Source organism: Sphaerodactylus townsendi, linkage group LG01 (assembly GCF_021028975.2).
Source record: "Sphaerodactylus townsendi isolate TG3544 linkage group LG01, MPM_Stown_v2.3, whole genome shotgun sequence".
Lineage (NCBI taxonomy): Eukaryota > Metazoa > Chordata > Lepidosauria > Squamata > Sphaerodactylidae > Sphaerodactylus > Sphaerodactylus townsendi.
Window position 1 is genome coordinate 14,538,393 of NC_059425.1, and position 19,982 is coordinate 14,558,374.

Genomic DNA, 19,982 nt, shown 5'->3' on the forward strand with positions numbered 1-19,982 from the left:
CTGGGTGGAACCACGGAGGAGGAAGGGGCGTGGCAGGGGCGTGGCAGGGGCGTTCTGGAGCGGGGATGGGCTGTGCCCCAGGGTGCAGTTTCCCCTCGCACTGCCCCCTCCCTGAGCCTTCATTTACCACTCCCAGCTGTCTGGGGGCGGGGCTAGGTAGGACAGCTATTTAAAGAGCCAGTGTGGTGTCGTGGTTAAGAGCAGGTGGGTTCTAATCTGGAGAACCAGGTTTGATTCCCCACTCCTCCGCCTGAGCGGCAGAGGCTTATCCGGTGAACCAGATGTGATCCCGCACTCCTACATTCCTGCTGGGGGAACTTAGGCTAGTCACAGTTCTCTCCGAACTCTCACAGCCCCACCTGCCTCACAAGGTGTCTGTTGTGGGGAAAGGAAAGGAGCTTGTCGGCCACCTTGAGTCTCCTTACAGGAGAGAAAGGTGGGGTATAAATCCAAACTCTTCTTCTTCTTAAGGAGGTAGATGCCAACCTGGCCCAAGAGGGTGGGCCAACCCTCAGGGAGGTCGGAAGAGGAAGTGGTGGGCATACTGTTGGAGTCTCCTTCATAAAGGCCAGGGATTGGGGACAGGGAGGGTGGGTTCCCAGGAGATCTCCACCCATCCCCTGGCTGTGGGCAACCCTGCAGCCAAGCCTGATGGTGCACCCCCCCGCCCCATGGATTACCCTCAGCCGCTCGTCTTTGAGCACAAATTCTCCTCCTAAACATGTATGCACACGCTCACAAGCTCTCTCTTTCTCTCTCGCTTGTCCCTCGCAACAGTCTCAATGTTTTCCGGCTGTCTCGCTAAATGAAATGCCCTGTTAACCTGGCTGACTCCCACGGCTGTCTGAAGGGATTTTCTCAAAATCACAGATGGGTCTGCAGAGGGGAATTGCGGGGTGGGGGAGTGGAACTTTGCTCTCTCTGTCTCAGAAACTGCAAAGAGGCACCAGAGAAGCTACGTCCTAGCCTGTGTCCAAAACTCGCCTCTGCTTGCATTTGATTTCTCTTGTTTCTCGCAAGTCAATGGTTTGTTGTTGTTTTTAGCTGGGGTACCACAATGTTTGTCTCTTCCACATCGGGAACTTTGCAAAGCTTTCTCCGCTGCAGAGAAATGCCAGAATCCAGAAGGGAACTCATCTCTTCTTATAATGCAAGCTGTCGGCATTCCACAGCGTGTCTAGGGCAACGGCGTTTGAGTGGCCTTCTCTGCCCCCAACCGTCGCGTATTTCCCCCTACCTCCCACCCTCCTCTAGTCATTTCTTGGGTTCAAAAGCCCCCGCACAGGTTAGTTTCTCCAATTCTTCAACGCTCCCTGGTTGTTCTTTTTGTCATCGGTGGGTTCAGTGGGACCCCCCTGTTTAGTGTGCGTATTTCTGTCCTCTGGTTGGCAGGGGGCACCAGGCGGGCTCTCGTTTCGAGGAGGGTCCTTAGATTCACCGGGCTCCTTCTGAAGCCTGACAAGAAATAGAAAGGCAGGCATAGGTGAAAAGAATTTGGGGAAGGAATTTTAAAAACGAGCACAATTTCAAACTGCACCACTCCGCCATCTGCACTGGTTGTCGGCTGAATTCCAGATCACATTCAAGCTTTTAGTACTAACTTGGTGAATTCTGCAGGGCCTGTAAAACAGTTCTGTTCCACCGGGCCTTTGGTGAGGCCAGCCACGGACTCCCCCTCTAGGATGCTCTTGTATTGCGTGCCATCATTGGTACGCCTGATACACCATCTAATTAGTACTGTCCCCTCCCGGTCTTGGGATCAGGCGCCACATATATTATTGCTGCTGCTGTGTTTCGTGGTTGTAGATTTGTAAATTGTTTTAAATTACCTTAGTTTTATGTGTAAAATGTTGTTTTTAGCCTGCTGTGTTTTAATGCTACTTTGTATTGTTGCTGCAGGCCTGCTGTACGCCGCCCAGAGCCCTTCGGGGATGGGCAGTTTAAAATCCAATATATAAATATAAATAAAATAAATATAACTTCGAAGGCCTCGGGTGGTCTGGGACCTTCGTATCTTCGGGACTGCATCTCCCCTATACTGCCCACGGAGGCTCCAGTAGGTGGCCCCTGGCCCCAAAGATATTTGGCTGGCCTCAACCAGAGCTACAGACTTCTTGGCCCTGGCTAAATTTCTTGCCATCTGGTACTAGGGCCTGCGGGATCTTAAGCAGTCCTGCAGAGCCTGCAATATGCAGCACAGTATAGAACAATATATTGTTCTATTGTATTTATTGAATTTTCCCCATTTTTATTGTGTTTTAAATGAGTTTTATATTTCATCATTGCACACCGCCCTGAGCCCTACGGGGAATGGCGGGGTGGAAATGTGAGAATAAAATAAATAAAAATAATAAAATTAATGTTAGACCATAAGAACGAGCCTGCTGGATCAGACCGGAGTCCATCTAGTCCAGCACTCTGCTCCTCGCAGTGGCCTACCAGGTGCCTTTGGGAGCTCACAGGCAGGATATGAAAGCAATGGCCTTCTGCTGCTGCTGCTCCCGAGCACCTTCAACCGGGCCTTTGGTTGAGACAGCCATGAATCTGTTCCATCTTACAGCCCCCTCCCAAACTTTACCCCCCTTCCGTTCTCCAACTAAATGCTGACTTGATTTGTTGTTGTTGTTGTTATTATTTAAATTTAATAGACCGCCCGACCCCCGAAGGGCTCAGGGCGGTTCACAAAATCAACATTTGAATACAACAAATAGTTTCAGTTAAAACAACAAATAAATTAAACATTAAAACACTAGCAGCAGTGATCTTCCACAATTAAAATAAGTAGATGATGTCCGGCATTGTAAGCACAGAAGAAAGAAAGAATGATAGAAAGTGGTAGAAAGTGAGAGAAAGAGAGAGAAAGAGAAAAAAGGAAAGGGTTTTAGATTTACCAGAAGGTTATTTCTTCCTTCTCCCCATTATTTAGGAAAATAATGGAGAGAAAAAGATTCTGGCAGAAATACAGCTTAAAGTCATTTCACAGAATCATGAAAAAGTGTCTTTGTTAAGAAAAAGCATTCAATGTTCCTACATTCCAGAAAAAGATACATCTTATGCTTGTGTGAAAAGACAAAGCTCATGAAAATAATGTCTTCAACTAAAACATATCTAAAGCACAGACCCAGAAAACAGAAATAAAGCATTTAAATGATTATTTCAACTGAAGTATACTTATATATAACTTAAGCAAGTTTTCTTGAAGACATTTTAGTGTTAAGAATTATTGCTCAGAAATAGCAAAAGACCCTTTGCTTTCCGAAACAGCCCCTATTGTCTCTTCCCACATTCCAAAGAAAAGATACTTTCACTTAGCAATGAGCTGAGAAAGTGTGTGTGTAGAGGAAAATAACTGACCAAGCAGAATTAAAGCAAAGAAAGAGAGTCAAGCCATGTGAGAAACTATATTCTTAAGAATGCTATTTAACAATGTATCGCCATGATTAACAATGATGGGAATATTGAAACGTCATGAATTGACAGGGTTTGGCTTTGCAACATTTATGATGCATCAGCTGTCTTTATCCTATAAGAACTGTGACTTTTGTATACTCAGGGCGACTCCTCTGATTCTAAAGCAGACCCTCTGAGGGTTTGGAATAAAAATTCCAACTCGGTTTTACAGGCCCTGCGGAACTCCCCGAGGTCCCGCAGGGCCCTAACAGATGGAAGAAGAGCGTTCCACCAGGCAGGGGCCAGGGCCGTAAAAGCCCTGGCCTGGGTAGAGGCCAGCCGCATCATGGAGGGACAAGGGACCACCAGTAAATTAGCCTCTGCCGAACGGAGAGGTCGACTCGGGACATATGGGGTAAGGCGGTCCCGCAGGTATGAGGGCCCCAGGCCGTAAAGGGCCTTAAAGGTCAATACCAACACCTTGAAGACAATCCAGAACTCCACTGGGAGCGGGACGGGATTGAGTTGTCTTTAGGCTGTGTGGGGATCTGTCCCCATTTGGATGACTTATATTTGTACTTTAAAGTGTAATGGTTCAAGGAATATTGCTACGGTGAACCAGGTTTATGATGAATCCGTGTAATTATGTCTGTACGCTGCCCCGAGCCCGGCTTTGACCAGAAAAGGGCGGGGTAATAATAAATCTAATAAACAAATAAAATTAACTCAAAAGTCAGACCGTTGATAAGAGTTGCTAGCTCTGACTTTGGAGGTAGAGATTGGGGAGGTCAGGTTTTGTGGAGATCTGGGATCTCAGTGGGGTGCAATGCCAAAGAGTCAACGCTCCAAAGCAGCCATTTTTGTCCCTGGAAATGGTCCTCTGTCACCTGGACATGAGCTGTGATTCCTTGGGATCCCCAGGTCCCACCTGTATGCTGGCATCCCTAAGACACGTGCCTATTGGTTAGAACCAGTGACCTCACAACTACCCGTTCTGGGGCCTCATCCTTAACTTTGGCCCAGGCTCCAGTATCACTAAGATTGAGCCACAGACTCCACCGAGCCATATAATTATGCTTGCCAGAGGTCCTATGGTTTCTGGGGAGAACAGAGCATTACATAGAACGGGCTTTTATGAACGTGTGGTCTCCTTTGATTTGAGTGTATATTTCCTTCGGGTTTGATTTTCAGTTTTCCCCTCTTTGGCAGTCACCCCGCCCTCAAAGCTGAGAATCTCAGCGGTTTCCGATAGTGTGATTTTTCCTCCCCCTTCACGGGGAAAGTGAAGGAGATCACTGTGCATTAAGGAATCTTCAAGTATTTTTACTCCTTCCCGCCGCCCACACAACAGCAGTTCCTTCCGCTATTTGGGCCATCATTTTAGGACGATCAGAAGGGCTTCCAGTTTAAATTTTTTCTAATGTTGAAGGTCTATTGTTGTAGCAATGGACCCTGTAGGAAATTGACACGGTCTTGGGAAGTAACGCTAGACCAAAGATAGCAGGGGGGGGAAAGAGGCGGCAGGCAACCTCCCCAAATCGACGATGTACAAAAATAACGAGGAAGCAGGGACAGGCAAAATGGTGGCGTGGCACGGCTAGGAACACTTCACAGGAAGAACAACAAGAACATGCAGGAAAACCCCACTGTGAAGCAAACAACCGCAGGGTAAGTTGTGCCTGCATGAAAGGGGTTGTTTTACTCTGCTTATCTGGCCCTGAGGATAAAATCTCAGATTTCTCTCTTCCCCCAGGCCACTTAAAAGTACCACTCAGCAAACAGAGATCAACCCCAGAGTTGGCTGGGGAAGTCCAATGATTCTGGGGGTCTTTGATGATCACATTGCTTCCAACCTGCTAGGCAGAAGTCGGTTTGTTATTAAGAACCACTGCTGTAGAGCCGGGAGTCCCCAAACTTTCAGAGCCTGCCTCTGGAATTCTGACACAGGGTGGTGAGCGTAACCGCAAAACGGCCGCTAAAGCAGTGGGCCACTGAGTGGTCACCCTGAGAGGCAGAGCCAACCACGCAGAGAGGAAGCCCAAGTACAGGGGTCAAAAGGAGTAAAATTTTAGCACATGCAGGGAAAAAGGAGTAGACCCGTGGTGGCGAACCTTTGGCACTCCAGATGTTATGGACTACAATTCCCATCAGCCCTGCCACCATGGCCAATTGGCTATGCTGGCAAGGGCTGATGGGAATTGTAATCCATAACATCTGGAGTGCCAAAGGTTCGCCACCACTGGAGTAGACAATCCACATTGTATCGGCAGCTGTCACTTCAAGGTTATTTTAATCTGCACAATCAATCAGATCTCTAGTGGGCAACAGTGGTGTAGCGCCAAGGGAGCCGGGGTGTGTGTGCAACACACCAGGCGTGTGCCCCTGCGTTGGCGTGGGCGTTCAGGCCGTGGCAGGGGCAGACAAGGGTGTGGCAGGGGCGCGGGGTGCATGCGTGCCCCGGGCACAGTTCCCCCTTGCTCTGCCCCTAGTGGACAATCAGACACTCCACTGAACAGGACACATGTCAGTCTACCCACTTGCTAAAAATATTTGGTGGGGTGCCAGGAAAGGGTGTGGCGAGTGCTGTGCACCCACAGGCACCGCATTGGAGATTTCTGCTCTGCAGGATAGTGTCATGATGGTGCCGTGTGTGTGTAGGGGGAATTGCTTTCACTTTATCACTTCTAGCTGTGGCCTTGGAGTTCAGCGGCTGGGAAGATACTCCAGGTTGGACAATGCGAACTGTCTGGTTCTCATGTGACATATTATCATGTGACATATTATCGAGAATTTGGTGCGATTTTTGCCAGACCTCTCTTCTTATGTTCCAGACATGTCTTCAATAAACTGAATGAACTGATCAAGTGAATTGTTGTCTGAACGGGGAATCTGACAGATAGCTGGAATCTATCTTTTGTCTGATTCTCTCTCCCCTTGTTGCAAGCTCAGGCAGTCCAAAAAACTTTATCCGGCTACCAGTGGATCACCAGAAATTCCCTGAAAGCTGCGTTCCACTGGGTGTCTCACCAATCATGCGGTTTCTGATTAATCGAATCCTGTCACGTGGTGTCTCACCTGTTCTTGGCTGATGCAGCGCGATCCCTTTGCCGTCGGTTCTTAAACCAGTTTCCCACCTGTGTGGGGGTGAGCCCCGTAGCCTGGGCCAGGTGCCTTTTACGGGAGGGGTTGGGGTACGGATCCTGGAGATACCACTCCCGCAGTAGATTCCGTGTCCTTTCCTGCAAGATGGGAACGTGACAACATAAGGGCAATTTTGATGAAATCACATCTGTGGTCTATCTTGGCCAGCATGCTGTTTCACATGGTGGCTAACCAGATGTTCCCAGAAGGCCTCTAAGCAGGGCATGGAAGCCAAAGCTTTTCTGTGTTGGTACACCCCCTGCACTTGTATTCAAAGGTTACTGCCTCTGGACATGGAGGTTCCATTAAGTCATCCGATGTGGTTATAGCTGCCAGTATCAGCAGAAAGGGGCCTGTTACCATATCAGAAGGAGGAGGAGGAGAAGGAGAAGAAGAAAAAGGAGTAGTTGGAGTTTGGATTTTTATCCTGTCAGGAGACTCAAGGTGGCTGACAAGCTCCTTTCCCTTCCTCTCCCCACAACAGACACCTTGTGAGGTGGGTGGGTTTGAGAGAGTTCACAGAGAACTGTGCCTAGCCCAAGATCACCCAGCAGGAATGCAGGAGTGCGGAAATGCATCTGGTTCAGCAGATAAGCCTCCGCCACTCAGGTGGAGGAGTGGGGAATCAAACCCGGTTCTCCAGATTAGTAGCCACCTGCTCTTAACCACTACACCATGCTGGCAGTATGCATCCTCAAAAGAATGAGATCATTCCGGGTCTCATTCCACGACGCATGATTAAAATAAGTACTCAGATTGATGGAGGTAAAATATAGACATCTGGGCAAAACAGATATCAATGGCAAACCAGCCCGTAGACATAGCCTGCCTTATAAACGTTGTGGGCCAGTAATGACCCAATGCTTGCATAGGGAACAGTTTTATCTTTGATGCAGTTGATCCCTGACCTGGATGATCCAGGTTACCCCAATCTTGTCTGATCTCAGAAGGATCGACTCGGGTTGGTACCAGTGGTGGGATCCAAAAATTTTAGTAACAGGTTCCCATGGTGGTGGGATTCAAACTGTGGCGTAGCGCCAATGGGGCTGGGCGGGGCACGATGAGGGCGTGGCCGGCCATTCTGGGGGTGGGGGATTCCTGGGCGGGGCTGTGGCAAGGACGCAGCCACTGTGCCGGTCCTTGAGCGGGAAACGAATGCACGCAGGCGCAGGCTGCCACGCACGCCGGTGCACCTCCTGCTAGACTGCTTCAAGTTCTGCGCGCTACTGCTGAGAGGAGGGGCGTAACTAAGGCAAAAATCACGTGGCAAAATCACCAGTTAGTAACCCCCTCTCGGCACACACAAATAATTAGTAACCTACTCTCGGGAACCTGTGAGAACCTGCTGGATCCCACCTCTGGTTGGTACTCAGATAGGAGATCACCAAAGAAGTCCAGGGCTACACTGCAGAGGCAGTCAACAGCAAATCACCTCTGTCTGTCTCTTGCCTTGAACGCCCTATGCCACGGGGTCTCCAGACGTTAGCTGCAACATGACAGCCCCTTTACACATGACAAAGTGGACAGGCAAGAGCAGGGAACGGATGCATCTTCCCGCAATGCGCGTTAGTTTTTGTTGGAAGTGAAGGACTGTACGCCGTTTCCTGTCTCCAACACAGAGGGGGTTGGGGTTTCCGGGCTGTATGGCCGTGTTCTAGTAGCATTTTCTCCTGACATTTCGCCTGCATCTGTGGCTGGCATCTTCAGAGGATCAATTAGCAGGCGGTCCCTGCAGAATCCTGATCAGACTTCCAGCCCTAGCAGAGGAGCAGGTGCGGGGAAGAAAAGGAAACACGCACGCACAGGGAAGGTCGGTGCGAAAGGGAAGGTGACGCAGCGGCAACACCTTGATGCAGTGTTGGGCACTCCTACTGTGGACAAGCAAATCCAACTCTGTGATTGTACCATTGTGGTACAATCAGAGAGTTGGAAGAGAGAGACCACCAGGGCCATCCATTCAGAGGATCCTCTGAAGATGCCAGCCACAGGTGCAGGCGAAACGTCAGGAGAAAATGCTACTGGAACACAGCCATACAGCCCGGAAACCCCACAACACCCCAGTTATTCCGGCCGTGAATGCCTTCAACAATACACAGCGGGGGTTGTTTTACCAGTAAGTCAGATTGCTAGAGAGGGTCAAGACACTGACACCTTTTCTCTATCATGCTGACTTACTGGTAGAAACTAAGAATGACTCTGACTGTTCTTTATGCCAATGCACACACACGCCTGCTTGGGGACACTCCGCTGTGCTTCGCCTCTGCGCATTCTGCTCGTAATGCTAAGGTATCTCTCCCCAAAGAGATAACCAACTGTTTTAACATTTCAGTGCTCTCTGCCTTTGGGCTCTTGCTTGAGCAGAAATGCGATGTAGAAATCTTTTCAACAAACAAATAATACTGATTTGGGGTGGGATTCTTACTGGAAGAGAGAGCGTCATTCAGAGTTTCGACGTGGATTTATACCCCACCTTTCTCTCCTGTAAGGAGACTCAAGGTAGCTTAGAAACTCCTTTCCCTTCCTCTCCCCACAACAGACACATTGTGAGGCAGGTGGGGCTGAGAGAGGTCTGAGAGAACTGTGACTAGCCCAAGGTGACCCAGCAGGAATGTAGGAGGGCGGAAACACATCTGGTTCACCAGATAAGCCTCAGCCACTCGGGTGGAGGAGTGGGGAATCAAAGCTGGTTCTCCAGATTAGAATCCACCTGCTTTTAACCACTACACCCAACGCTGGCTCTCTTGGATGGCTTTAAAAAGAGCCGTTGAACACACATTTCTGCAGGGCAGAAACAGGGTGAGGGGTCTGGCCTCTGTGCTCAGTTTTTGGTGTTCCCAAGCTCTGCTCATAAATTACAGTGAACGCATCCACAGTCTCTAAGGCTTCCTATTGGCCACAATGAGAGGCAGCATGCTAGACCAGATGGACCACCGCAGGCTAGCTAACAAACCACCGCGCCCTGACTGCTTCCAATATACAAACGAGATCAGCATTCTTGTGCAAATGATTTAATAAAGCCAAAAAAGGGGCCTGTGCAAAAAAAGGGGCAAATAAAAAAGTGAAAATAAAGTGCAGAGTGTGCAAAGCATGTCATGCAAACAGCATACAGTGCTACACATCTGAGAATCTCAATAAATATAGCTAGAACCGCTCAGTACAAATAATCACATCCGGGGACCACTGAAAACAAGTCCTATACAGAGACAGGTCGAAGATTCTGTGAGGACCCCGGCTTCTGAGCCACAGGAAAAGGGAGGGCTGGGATCCTCGCTCTGGAGTGATCCAGCATTCAGAGTTGTATAGATCCAAAGTGGACTCTCCCGGAAAGAAGAAGAAGAAGAAGAAGAAGAAGAAGAAGAAGAAGAAGAAGAAGTAGCAGTAGCAGTAGCAGTAGAAGAAAAAGAAGTAGCAGTAGTAGTAGAAGTAGAAGTAGTAGTAGTAGAAGAAGAAGCAGTAGTAGTAGAAGAAGAAGAAGAAGTAGAAGAAGTAGTAGTAGTAGTAGAAGTAGTAGTAGTAGTAGTAGTAGCAGCAGCAGTAGCAGTAGCAGTAGCAGTAGTAGTAGTAAGAACATAAGAACTAGCCTGCTGGATCAGACCAGAGTCCATCTAGTCCAGCACTCTGCTACTCGCAGTGGCCCACCAGGTGCCTTTGGGAGCTCACGTGCAGGATGTGAAAGCAAGGGCCTTCTGTAGCAGTAGCAGTAGTAGTAGTAGTAGAAGAAGAAGAAGTAGAAGAAGTAGTAGTAGCAGTAGTAGCAGCAGTAGTAGTAGAAGAAGTAGTAGTAGTAGAAGAAGTAGAAAAAGAAGTAGTAGTAGCAGTAGTAGTAGAAGAAGTAGCAGCAGCAGCAGTAGTAGTAGAAGTAGTAGTAGTAGAAGAAGTAGAAGTAGTAGTAGTAGTAGCAGTAGTAGTAGAAGAAGTAGCAGTAGTAGTAGTAGTAGAAGAAGTAGTAGCAGTAGTAGTAGTAGCAGAAGTAGTAGTAGTAGAAGAAAAAGTAGAAGAAGAAGAAGAAGAAGAAGAAGAGTTGTTGCTGCTGTTGTTGTTGTTGTTTGGATTTATACCCCCCCCCCCTTTTCTCTCCTGTAAGGGAACTCAAGGCGGCTTACAAGCTCCTTTCTCTTCCTCTCCCCACGACACCTTGTGAGGCAGGTGGGGCTTAGAGAGTTCTGGGAGAACTGTGACTAGCCCAATGTCACCCAGCAGGAATGTAGGAGTGCGGAAACACATCTGGTTCACCAGATAAGCCTCTGCCACTCAGATAGAGGAATGGGGAATCAAACCCGGTTATCCAGATTAGAATCCATCTGCTCTTAAGGGGGGGAAATGGAATGATTCTCATATTTCCTATACAGCTAAGATGCACTTGCCTGTTGGCCTGATCCAGGAATGCTGCTCTCTAGTTGTCTACCTAAACCCAGAACTGTTTCCTACTCCTGGCAGGTCTCCATGTAGGGTTGCCCTCTGAAGAAAACGGCTGCGTTGATGGGTGGATTCTGTGATTTACACCCTGCTGGGCTCCTCCCCTCCCCGAACCCTGCCTCCCCAGACTCCACCCCCCCCAAAATCTCCAGGAATTTCCCAACCTGGAGCTAGCAACCCTTTCACCTCTCATGCACTGTTATCTTTAGTCGCTCACTCACCTTGAAGCCGTTCACTTTCTGTTCCCTGTCTTGGACTGGATCCCGTGACAGAGACGGCAGTTTCTTGTGCGTAGGAGGAGGACGATCGGCCAGCGGTCCCAAAAACCGGTCTCCGGGCCTGAGGGTCCGGAAGGGTTCCAGGTGGAAAGCAGCGGGGGTTTGGTTGCAGTAAGGGGCCAGCCATGAGGCCAAAGGCGGCGGGTTGCCTAGCAACTCGGAGTCCTGCCAGGTGGAGTGGGCACAGCTGAGGCCTTCGTGATGCCGGAGGGTGAGCGACGGAGGGAGAGACCACAAGAAGCGGGCCAGGCGTTCGAATTCTCCACTCTCTTGCAAGGCGTCACAAACACGGGCCACCTGACTTGGGGAAAACAGGGACACGCTTGGCGGGGGCAAGGTCATTCTGGAGTGGGACGGCAGTGAGGAAGGAATGCTACAGAGGAATGCTTAGCGAGGGGAAACAAGATGGCCGAAGCAGGGCACGGGTCTAGGGAATGCAGTGGCGGAGCACCTGGGACGTCTTGGTGAGGAGAGGCGGAAATAAAGGCAAGAAGAAGGAATAATATAAGATACAGTCCTTTGAGAATTAAATAGCAATGCAGGTATTTGTTGACACGTTTCTTTTATTCCACCCTTTCTCCAACAAATTCAGGGCAGCTACGATGGTTCTCCTGCTCCCCTCCCCCACTTTGTCCTTTTGTTATTGTTATTATTAACAACAACAACAACAATGTGGGTAATAATAACAATAATATAGAATCATACCGTCATAGGGCTGAAAGAGGCCACAAGGGCCATCAAGTCCTGAGATTGCAAATGCCTTAACAGACCAGGTGCTCGGGAGCAGCAGCAGCAGCAGCAGAAGGCCCTTGCTTTCACATCCTGCACGTGAGCTTCCAAAGGCACCTGGTAGGCCACTGCGAGTAGCAGAGAGCTGGACTAGATGGACTCTGGTCTGATCCAGCTGGCTGTTCTTATGGCGTAGTGGCTAAGAGCAGGTGCACTCTGATCTGGAGGAACCGGGTTTGATTCTCCGCTCTGCCACTTGAGTTGTGGAGGCTTATCTGGGGAATTCAAATTAGCCTGTGCACTCCCACACACACCTGCTGGGTGACCTTGGGCTAGTCACAGCTTCTCGGAGCTCTCTCAGCCCCACCTACCTCACAGGGTGCAGGAACACATAATCACAGCACTCCTGACAGATGGCCATCCAGCCTCTGTTTAAAAACTTCCAAAGAAGGAGACTCCACCATGCTCCGAGACAGTGTAGGCCACTGTCGCAAACAGCCCTGACAGTCAGAAAGTTCTTCCTAATGTTTAGGTGGAATCTCTTTTCCGTCACCTTGAACCCATTACTCCTTGCCCTAGTCCCGTGGTGGCGAACCTTTGGCACTCCAGATGTTAAGGACTACAATTCCCATCAGCCCCTGCCAGCATGGCCAACAGGGAGTCAATCATGACCAATTGGCCATGCTGGAAGGGGCTGATGGGAATTGTAGTCCATAACATCTGGAGTGCCAAAGGTGCCACTGCCTAGTCTCTGGAGCAGCAGAAAACAAGCTTGCTCCCTCTTCGACATGACATCCCTTCAAGTATTTCAACATGTCTACTGTGCCAACCCTTAACCTTTCCTGCTCCAGACTAAACCCACACAGCTCTCAAAGTCTCTCCTCATATAACATGGAATCCAGACCTTTTACCACGCCAAAAACATGGGTATCAAAAAATCTTGCACAGTACTTGAACCACCTACAGATTGATAAAACATCCACCTATCATTTACAAAAGGCCACATTGCTTGGATCCACGCATGCCCAACCTTATACATTACGACATCCTAGGTCAGTGTTTTCCAACCTTTTCGACGTCATGGTACCCTTGACCGCACTCTTCATATCTCACGGTACCCCTGCCATCCTCCCCCCACCTTCCCCTCCCAGTTCCCCTGCTTGCCACCCCCCACCTTCCCCTCCCAGGGTGAAGGGAAGCACGGGGGGAGTGGCTGCTGACCTTGCGGCAGGCCCTGCCCCCTGGGCCAGCTCCATATCCTTGCTGGTGCCGGCGGGAGACACCACAAAAATGAGGGAGGCTGGTAACACTGCCGCGGTACCCCTGGGACATGCTCACGGCACCCCAGGGTACCACGGAACCCTGGTTGGGAATCGCTGTCCTAGGTTCTTGGGAAGAACCCAAAGCATAAGAAGGCACCCACTCGTTGAAGATCTGGTGGCTCCGATTTCATAGAGCAACAACAACAACAATGACAACAACAACAGCAACAATAATTCCGCTGCTGCAAAAAGACATCAGGATGGTTAAAAACTGGTGGCAACATCGTGCAGAGAAAGTCACAGAAAAAAAGAAGGTCGAGATCTTGTGGGACTTTCGAATACAAACACATCGGACATCACCGGGATCGAGGACAAGACAGTGACCATCAGGGACATCGCAGTACCCAATGACAGCAGGGCCATTGAAAAAAGAACACGAGAAGGTCACTAAATACCATGATTTGAAAATCGAAATTCAGAAACGGTGGCACAAACCAGCTGAAATTGTCCCAGTGGTAATCGGCACCCTGGGCACCGTTCCGAAAAACCAGACCTGCACTTGAAACATCTTCAAATCGACAAAACCAATATCTGTCGAGTTCAAAACTGCCAATACATCACAACATCCTAGGCCTCTGGGTGAGACTCGAATTGTAACGAAAGGCCAACCAGCAGCTAAAGAACTGGCAGTTGTGATAGCAAGCAAAATTAACTAATAATAATAAATTGCCTCCCTGTATTCTAATCTTTCCTCCAAGGCATCAGGTTAACTTGGAAGGTCTCCCCTGTTGCTTACATTCTATTCTCTTCACAACATCCCTGTAAAGCAGACCATAAGGAAAGACAGAGAAGAGGCCTACAGTCACCCAATACTTGCTTCGTTGCATTTCCTAATTGTTGGAGTAAGAACACCTTCCCCAATTGTTTTTAATCGGGCAGTTCTGAAAGACCTTAGAAATAATTTCTGCTTCGAGTTCCCCACATCACTCTTTGCCTCTGGTATGCTAACCAGCCCCCTTAGCAGTGCTTTTAACAACAGTTTGACCAGAAGGCATTAGCGGGGGATAACATTCATGCCAAGGAAAGAGTCGCATGCTGATTCCTGCGGCTCAGGCAGCTGTTAGAGGCACAATTGCGAACCGAGCTGCGTGTGTTCCTAGGCCGCTGGCAACGCCGCCACCCCACCTTCCCACGAAATCCAGAAAGGCACTTAGAGGAGAGATTTCTTCTAACAGTTCTGCCGATCTCAACTTACAAGGAAACCGTTTTTCTAAAGATAGTTCTTCTAATAATAAAACGTGATTACCTCGTTTCTCCCCCGGAGAGATTAAAGACACAACAAAGAGTTTTCAAAGGCAAGGTGAAGGACAAAGGTGTGCGGGCGCATCCCAAAAGAGCTGCACGCTCTGTGGGAACGGCCGCCAGCGCCGAGCGGCATTGGAGATGGCTCCCTTTCTCGGCCGCTTCTTCCGAAATGCTGGGCTTGATTCTCCGGCTCTATGATTATCAGGGCTAATCACGGTGCCAGAGGGGTTTAACAGCTCAGAAGGACGCTGTCATTTGACTGGCTGGGAGAGCTGACCTCTTATGTGTCTAAGCACAGGAGGCCTGGCCGGCACAGTCTTCGCATGCCGTTGATGTCTGTTTGAACCTGCAAAGGAAAGGCCGGACAGGTGAATGGGGAGCCCTTGGTTCCTTTCGGGTGAATCTGAGCCACCCACCGATTCTGCTGGGGTCAGCCCCAGACATTGACTGTGGCTCCCCTGGAGCAGGGTCTTGTTAGCTGAAAGTTTAGTGGGTTTGACTCTAACTCTATGGTGGCGGCGGCAAGAGCTGGTTTATGGTGACCCCATATTGGGTTATCAAAGCAAGGCCCCTTCCGCACGTGCAGAATAATGCACATTCAATCCACTTTCACAATTGTTTGCAAGTGGATTTTGCTATTCCGCACAGTGAAATCCAGCGTCAAAGTGCATTGGAAGTGGATTGAAAGTGCATTACTCTGCATGTGCGGAAGGGGCAAGAGACATTCAGAGAATGCAAGCAAGTCCAGGGTCACGACACAGAGGCAGGCAATGGCAAGAGCTAACCAAGGCCAGCCCTGCTTGGAAACCCAGTGTGGTTAAGAGTGGCAGATTCTCATCTGGAGAACTGGGTGTGATTTCCCATTCCTCCACATGAAGCCTGCTGAGTGACCTGGGGCCAGTCACAGTTCTCTCAGAACTCGCTCAGTCTCAAAGTCATCCAGCAGGCATGTAGGAGTGTGGAAACACATCTGCTTCACATGGTGGCTGGCTAACCAGCTGTTCCCAGAAGGCCTCCAAGCAGGGCATGGAAGCCAACGTTTCCTGTGTTGGTTTAACAGTTCTTGTATTCAAAGGTTACTGCCTCTGGACATGGAGGTACCATTAAGTCATCCAATGTGGTTATAGCTGCCAGTATCAGCAGAAAGGGGCTGTTACCATATCAGAAGGAGAAGAAGAAAAGGGAGGAGGGAAGAAGAGGAGTAGTTTGGATTTATACCCCACCTTTCTCTCCTGTAAGGAGTCTCCCTGTAAGGAGACTCAACATAGTTTACAAGCTCCTTTCCCTTCCTCTCCCCACAACAGATACCTTGTGAGGCAGGTGGGGCTGAGAGAGTCCTGAGAGAGCTGTGAGTTCCCAAATGTAGGAGTGCGGAAACACACCTGTTTCACCAGATAAGCCTCTGCCACTCAGGGTGGAGGAGTGGGGAATCAAACCCGGTTCTCCAGATTAGAATCCACCTGCTCTTAACCACTGACACTACACTGGCTCTCAAGGGTTTGGGGAGGGGAGTGGGGGGGGCACCTCATAAAGGTTCTTCTTCCAGGGCCACGACTCTGATGTGAATCTCCATCTCCCCTTCCTAGCAACCTGTAAATCCTAGACTAGCAGCAGTGGGCTGGGAAATTCCTGGAGATTTCGGGGTGGAGCCTGGGGAGGGCAGGGTATAGGGAGAGGAGGGACTTATTATACCATAGAGTCCAAAGCAGGGTATTATACCACAGAGCCCAAAGCAACCATTTTACTCCAGGGTACCGATCGCTGTAGTTTGGAGATCAGTTGTAACAGCAGGTGGTCTTTGGGCCCTGAGATTGGCGATGCGAAGGCTGGTCCAGTCTTGTCCAAATTCAGAAACTAAGCAAGGTTGGCTGCAGTCAGTACTTGGATGGGAAACCACCAAGGAAGGCTGGCTGCACAATGGCAGGCAACGGCAACCCTCCATGTGCCCCTGTAACAGTGGTGGGATCCAAAATTTTTAGTAACAGGTTCCCATGGTGGTGGGATTCAAACTGTGGTGTAGCGCCAATGGGGCTGGGCGGGGCACGATGGGGACGTGGCCGGTCATTCTGGGGGCGGGGCATTCCTGGGCGGGGCTGTGGCAAGGACGCAGCCGCTGCGCCGGTCCTTGGGTGGGAAACGAATGCATGCAGGCGCAGGCTGCCACGCACGCCGGTGCACCTCCTGCTAGACTGCTTCAAGTTCTGCGCGCTACTGCTGAGAGGAGGGGCGTAACTAAGGCAAAAGTCACGTGGCAAAATCACCAATTAGTAACCCCCTCTCGGCACACACAAATAATTAGTAACCTACTCTCGGGAACCTGTGAGAACCTGCTGGATCCCACCTCTGCCCTGTAACCTCAGCTTACGAGTTCTGTGGGGCAGAACTTGGAAGGAGTTTGTCCACAACTAAATTTTAAACAAAATTGTTTACTTTTCCTTAACATATAACACTCATCAAGTATTTAACATTTAACATAACAATGCAAGCTCCTGTTTAAGTTTCAGTTCACGTCCCTCTAATTACAGTTAGAAAATGCCAAGTCCATTTCTTCGTGCAAATGGGTGGTTCACGGAGACTCCAGAGACTTGGCGTACTAGATTTGAGATGATGAAGGTCCCCAAAAGAACTCTCATCAATTACACACAAAAAGCCCAGAAACAGTAAATTCTAACATTTACAATATAGCAAAAATAAACATCTCCCTTCCCACTAGTTCCCAACAACACCGAAGTTACCTTCAACAAGGTGTTAAGAGCTTATAACAATCGATCAAGGTCCCAGCCTGGTAGCCTCGCTTCCTTCATGAGTTCTGCAGCCTTCTGCTTCTTTCAGTCTCCATCCCTTTTTGGGTCATCCCGTTCTTAACACAGGGTTACACTCCTAGGTAGGGTAGCCAGCTCTGGATTGGGATATACCCAGAGGTGGGAACCAGCAGGTTCTCACAGGTTCCCGAGAGTAGGTTACTAATTATTTGTGTGTGCCGAGAGGGGGTTACCATCGGGTGACGGCTAATGTGATTTTTGCCCAGGTTACACCCCTCCTCTCAGCAGTAGCAGCAGAATCCTGGAAGCAGTCTAGCAGGAGGTGCACCGGTAGCGTGGCAGCTCAGTTTCGCGTGTATCTTCGCTTCGCGATCCCACCACCGGCGCAGCGGTTGCATTCCTGCTTGGCTAGCTCCTCACTTCAGGGAATGCCCCTCCCCTGGAATGCCCGGCCACACCCCCATCGTGCCCCGCCCAGCCCCATTGGCGCTACGCCACTGTTTGAATCCCACCACCATGGGAACCTGTTACTAAAATTTTTGGATCCCACCACTGGATATACCTGGAGAATTTGGGGCGGAGCCTGAGGAGGGCAGGGTCTTGGGAGGGGAGGGACTTCAGAGGAGCGTAATGCCACGGAATCCAACTGCCATGGCGGCCATTTTCTCCGGCTGATCTGATCTCTCATCCTGGAGGTCCATTGTAACAGTGGAAGATCTCCAGCCGCCTCCTGGGATTTGGCAACCCCATCTGCTCTCTTGGCTTGTAAGCCCCATGCTGGGGTCACCATAAGTTGATTGGCACTTGATGGCACCCCCCCTCCCACCCGCCATTCCTCTTCCTACTAGCTGCTCTTAGCCTTTTAAAAAACCATGGGAAATTCTAATCAGTAGATCTTCTAAGCCAAATCTACTTTGGCCCTTAAGTACGAGCACAAGGCCCCCATTCCCAGCTCAGCCTGCATGATTAGAAAGGGGGGGGGGCTGGCTTTCCTCTCCTGCTTTTCAACGCTTGCTGTGGCATGAAGCGCAAGACAGACTCGGCCATTAGGGTGAAGACAAGCATGAGATTTTTAAAAGCAATTCGCAGCGGGGTCTTCACCCACAGCGTGACTCCGGCTTCACAGCCTGCTTCGCTTGATGAATATTCCAGGGAGTCAAACGCAGGATCATCTGTCAGGCCTCCTCTTCTGCGTCAAGACAGCAATCTGCCGTTGACAAAATGAAATTGTGCGTGTGTGTGAATCCATTTGTGCATGTGTAGTTCATCCATTTCCCACTTTACCTTTCCTAGACAAATGTTCAGAAACGTCCACGCCATTGTGTGTGTTTGTTTGTCTGAGGTCACTGGTTCTAGCCAATAAGGGCTTGTCTTACAGATGCCAGCCTTCAGGTAGAACCTGGAGATCCCCCTGAATTACAGTTCACCTCCAGATTACAGGGATCGGTTCTCCTGGAGAAAATAGATGCTTTGGAGGGCGGACGCTACGGCACTGTACCCCGTAGAGCAGTGGTGGCGAACCTTTGGCACTCCAGATGTTATGGACTACAATTCCCATCAGCCCTTGCCAGCACGGCCAATTGGTCATGCTGGCAGGGGCTGATGGGAATTGTAGTCCATAACATCTGGAGTGCCAAAGGTTCGCCACCATGGCCATAAAGGTCTCTGCCCTCCAGAGGCGTAGCTGGGGAAAGTAGAGCACGGGGGGACTCTGAGTTTTCCGCTTCCCCATGGGCCCCCGCACTGCCCCCTGGCCCCACTCCCCCTACACCCCACTTACCTTAGCTGGTGGTGGGGCCCGGCAGAGCGGGGCTGGATAGGGGTGCATGCGGCGGCCTTCGTCAGCCTTGGTGGTGCATCTCGCATATTACCAGCCAGCAGAGAGGGAAAGAGGCAGGCCAAAAGCAGGTGGGGCTGGGCAGGGGTGGCTGGAACGACAGTGGCCTCTGCCGGGACTGGCGGGGCGGGGCAGGGCGAGGCGACCCTAATGGCTGCGCACGGTGCACCGGTCCCCACCTCTTCCCCTGGTAGCTACGCCACTGCTGCCCTCCCCTGCCTGTATCCTGAAATTTCCAGGAATTTCCCATCCTGCATCTGGCCACCATAGGCCTTGCCTTCTCTGGCTTTCTTTCAGCTCAAGTGCTTTTCCAGGGCTTATTCTAGAAGGGAAGAAAGAAACATATGTACCGAACAGAGAGGGTTCTTTCAAACCATCCCTGTGCTAAAAAGAAAAAAGCAAAAAGCTAATGAATATCTTTATGTTTGGCAGTAACAAGATGGTTTCCTGCCAGCTTTCATACTTAAATATTCATCTTGGATCTACATGGCAGAACCCCAAAAGGTATCCATTTTTATCACAACCTTTTATAACATCTGTAGCCTGCCTTTCTCACTGAGACTCAATGCAAATTAGTATACAGTGGAACCTCGGTTTTCGTTGGTAATCCGTCCGAAAAGAATCTATGAAAACCGAAACCGATGAAAACCGAGGCAAACTTTTCCATAGGAATCAATGTAAATCCAATTAATTCGTTCTCGGCCAGGGGTCTGCAACCTGCGGCTCTTTCAGCCTTATACTGTGGCTCCGCGTGGCCTGGAGGTCGGAGGGTAGTGTGGGCGTGTCCCTCCAGGAAAGGTAAGTGGAGGGGCCCGAACTGGAGGCAGCTTCATGCGTGAGGGTGCCGCTTTTCGTGTCCCCT

The 19,982-nt window shown here is 49.9% G+C and overlaps 1 protein-coding gene across 1 annotated transcript; it reads right to left on the reverse strand.

Annotated features, from left to right (window-relative positions):
- Positions 1-371: 371 nt before the first annotated feature.
- Positions 372-19,149, reverse strand: LOC125436670. The gene is made up of 7 exons (XM_048503883.1): positions 19,064-19,149; positions 18,299-18,472; positions 14,818-15,049; positions 14,523-14,713; positions 11,169-11,526; positions 6,466-6,629; positions 372-1,455 (listed from the first exon to the last, which is right to left on the reverse strand). Exons 1-7 carry the CDS (start codon positions 19,147-19,149, stop codon positions 1,287-1,289), a joined length of 1,374 nt encoding a protein of 457 aa, XP_048359840.1. The 3' UTR covers positions 372-1,286.
- Positions 19,150-19,982: the final 833 nt, after the last annotated feature.

Bases quoted from the DNA above. Each gene is read 5' to 3' on its own strand.
- LOC125436670 (XM_048503883.1), bottom strand. From the start codon at position 19,149: ATGCGAGATGCACCACCAAGGCTGACGAAGGCCGCCGCATGCACCCCT. The intron at 18,473-19,063 runs GTAAGTGGGGTG...GTCTTGACGCAG, and splicing joins GGGCCCCACCACCAGCTAAG to AAGAGGAGGCCTGACAGATG. The intron at 15,050-18,298 runs GCAAGCGTTGAA...ACCATAAACCAG, and splicing joins GTCTTGCGCTTCATGCCACA to CTCTTGCCGCCGCCACCATA.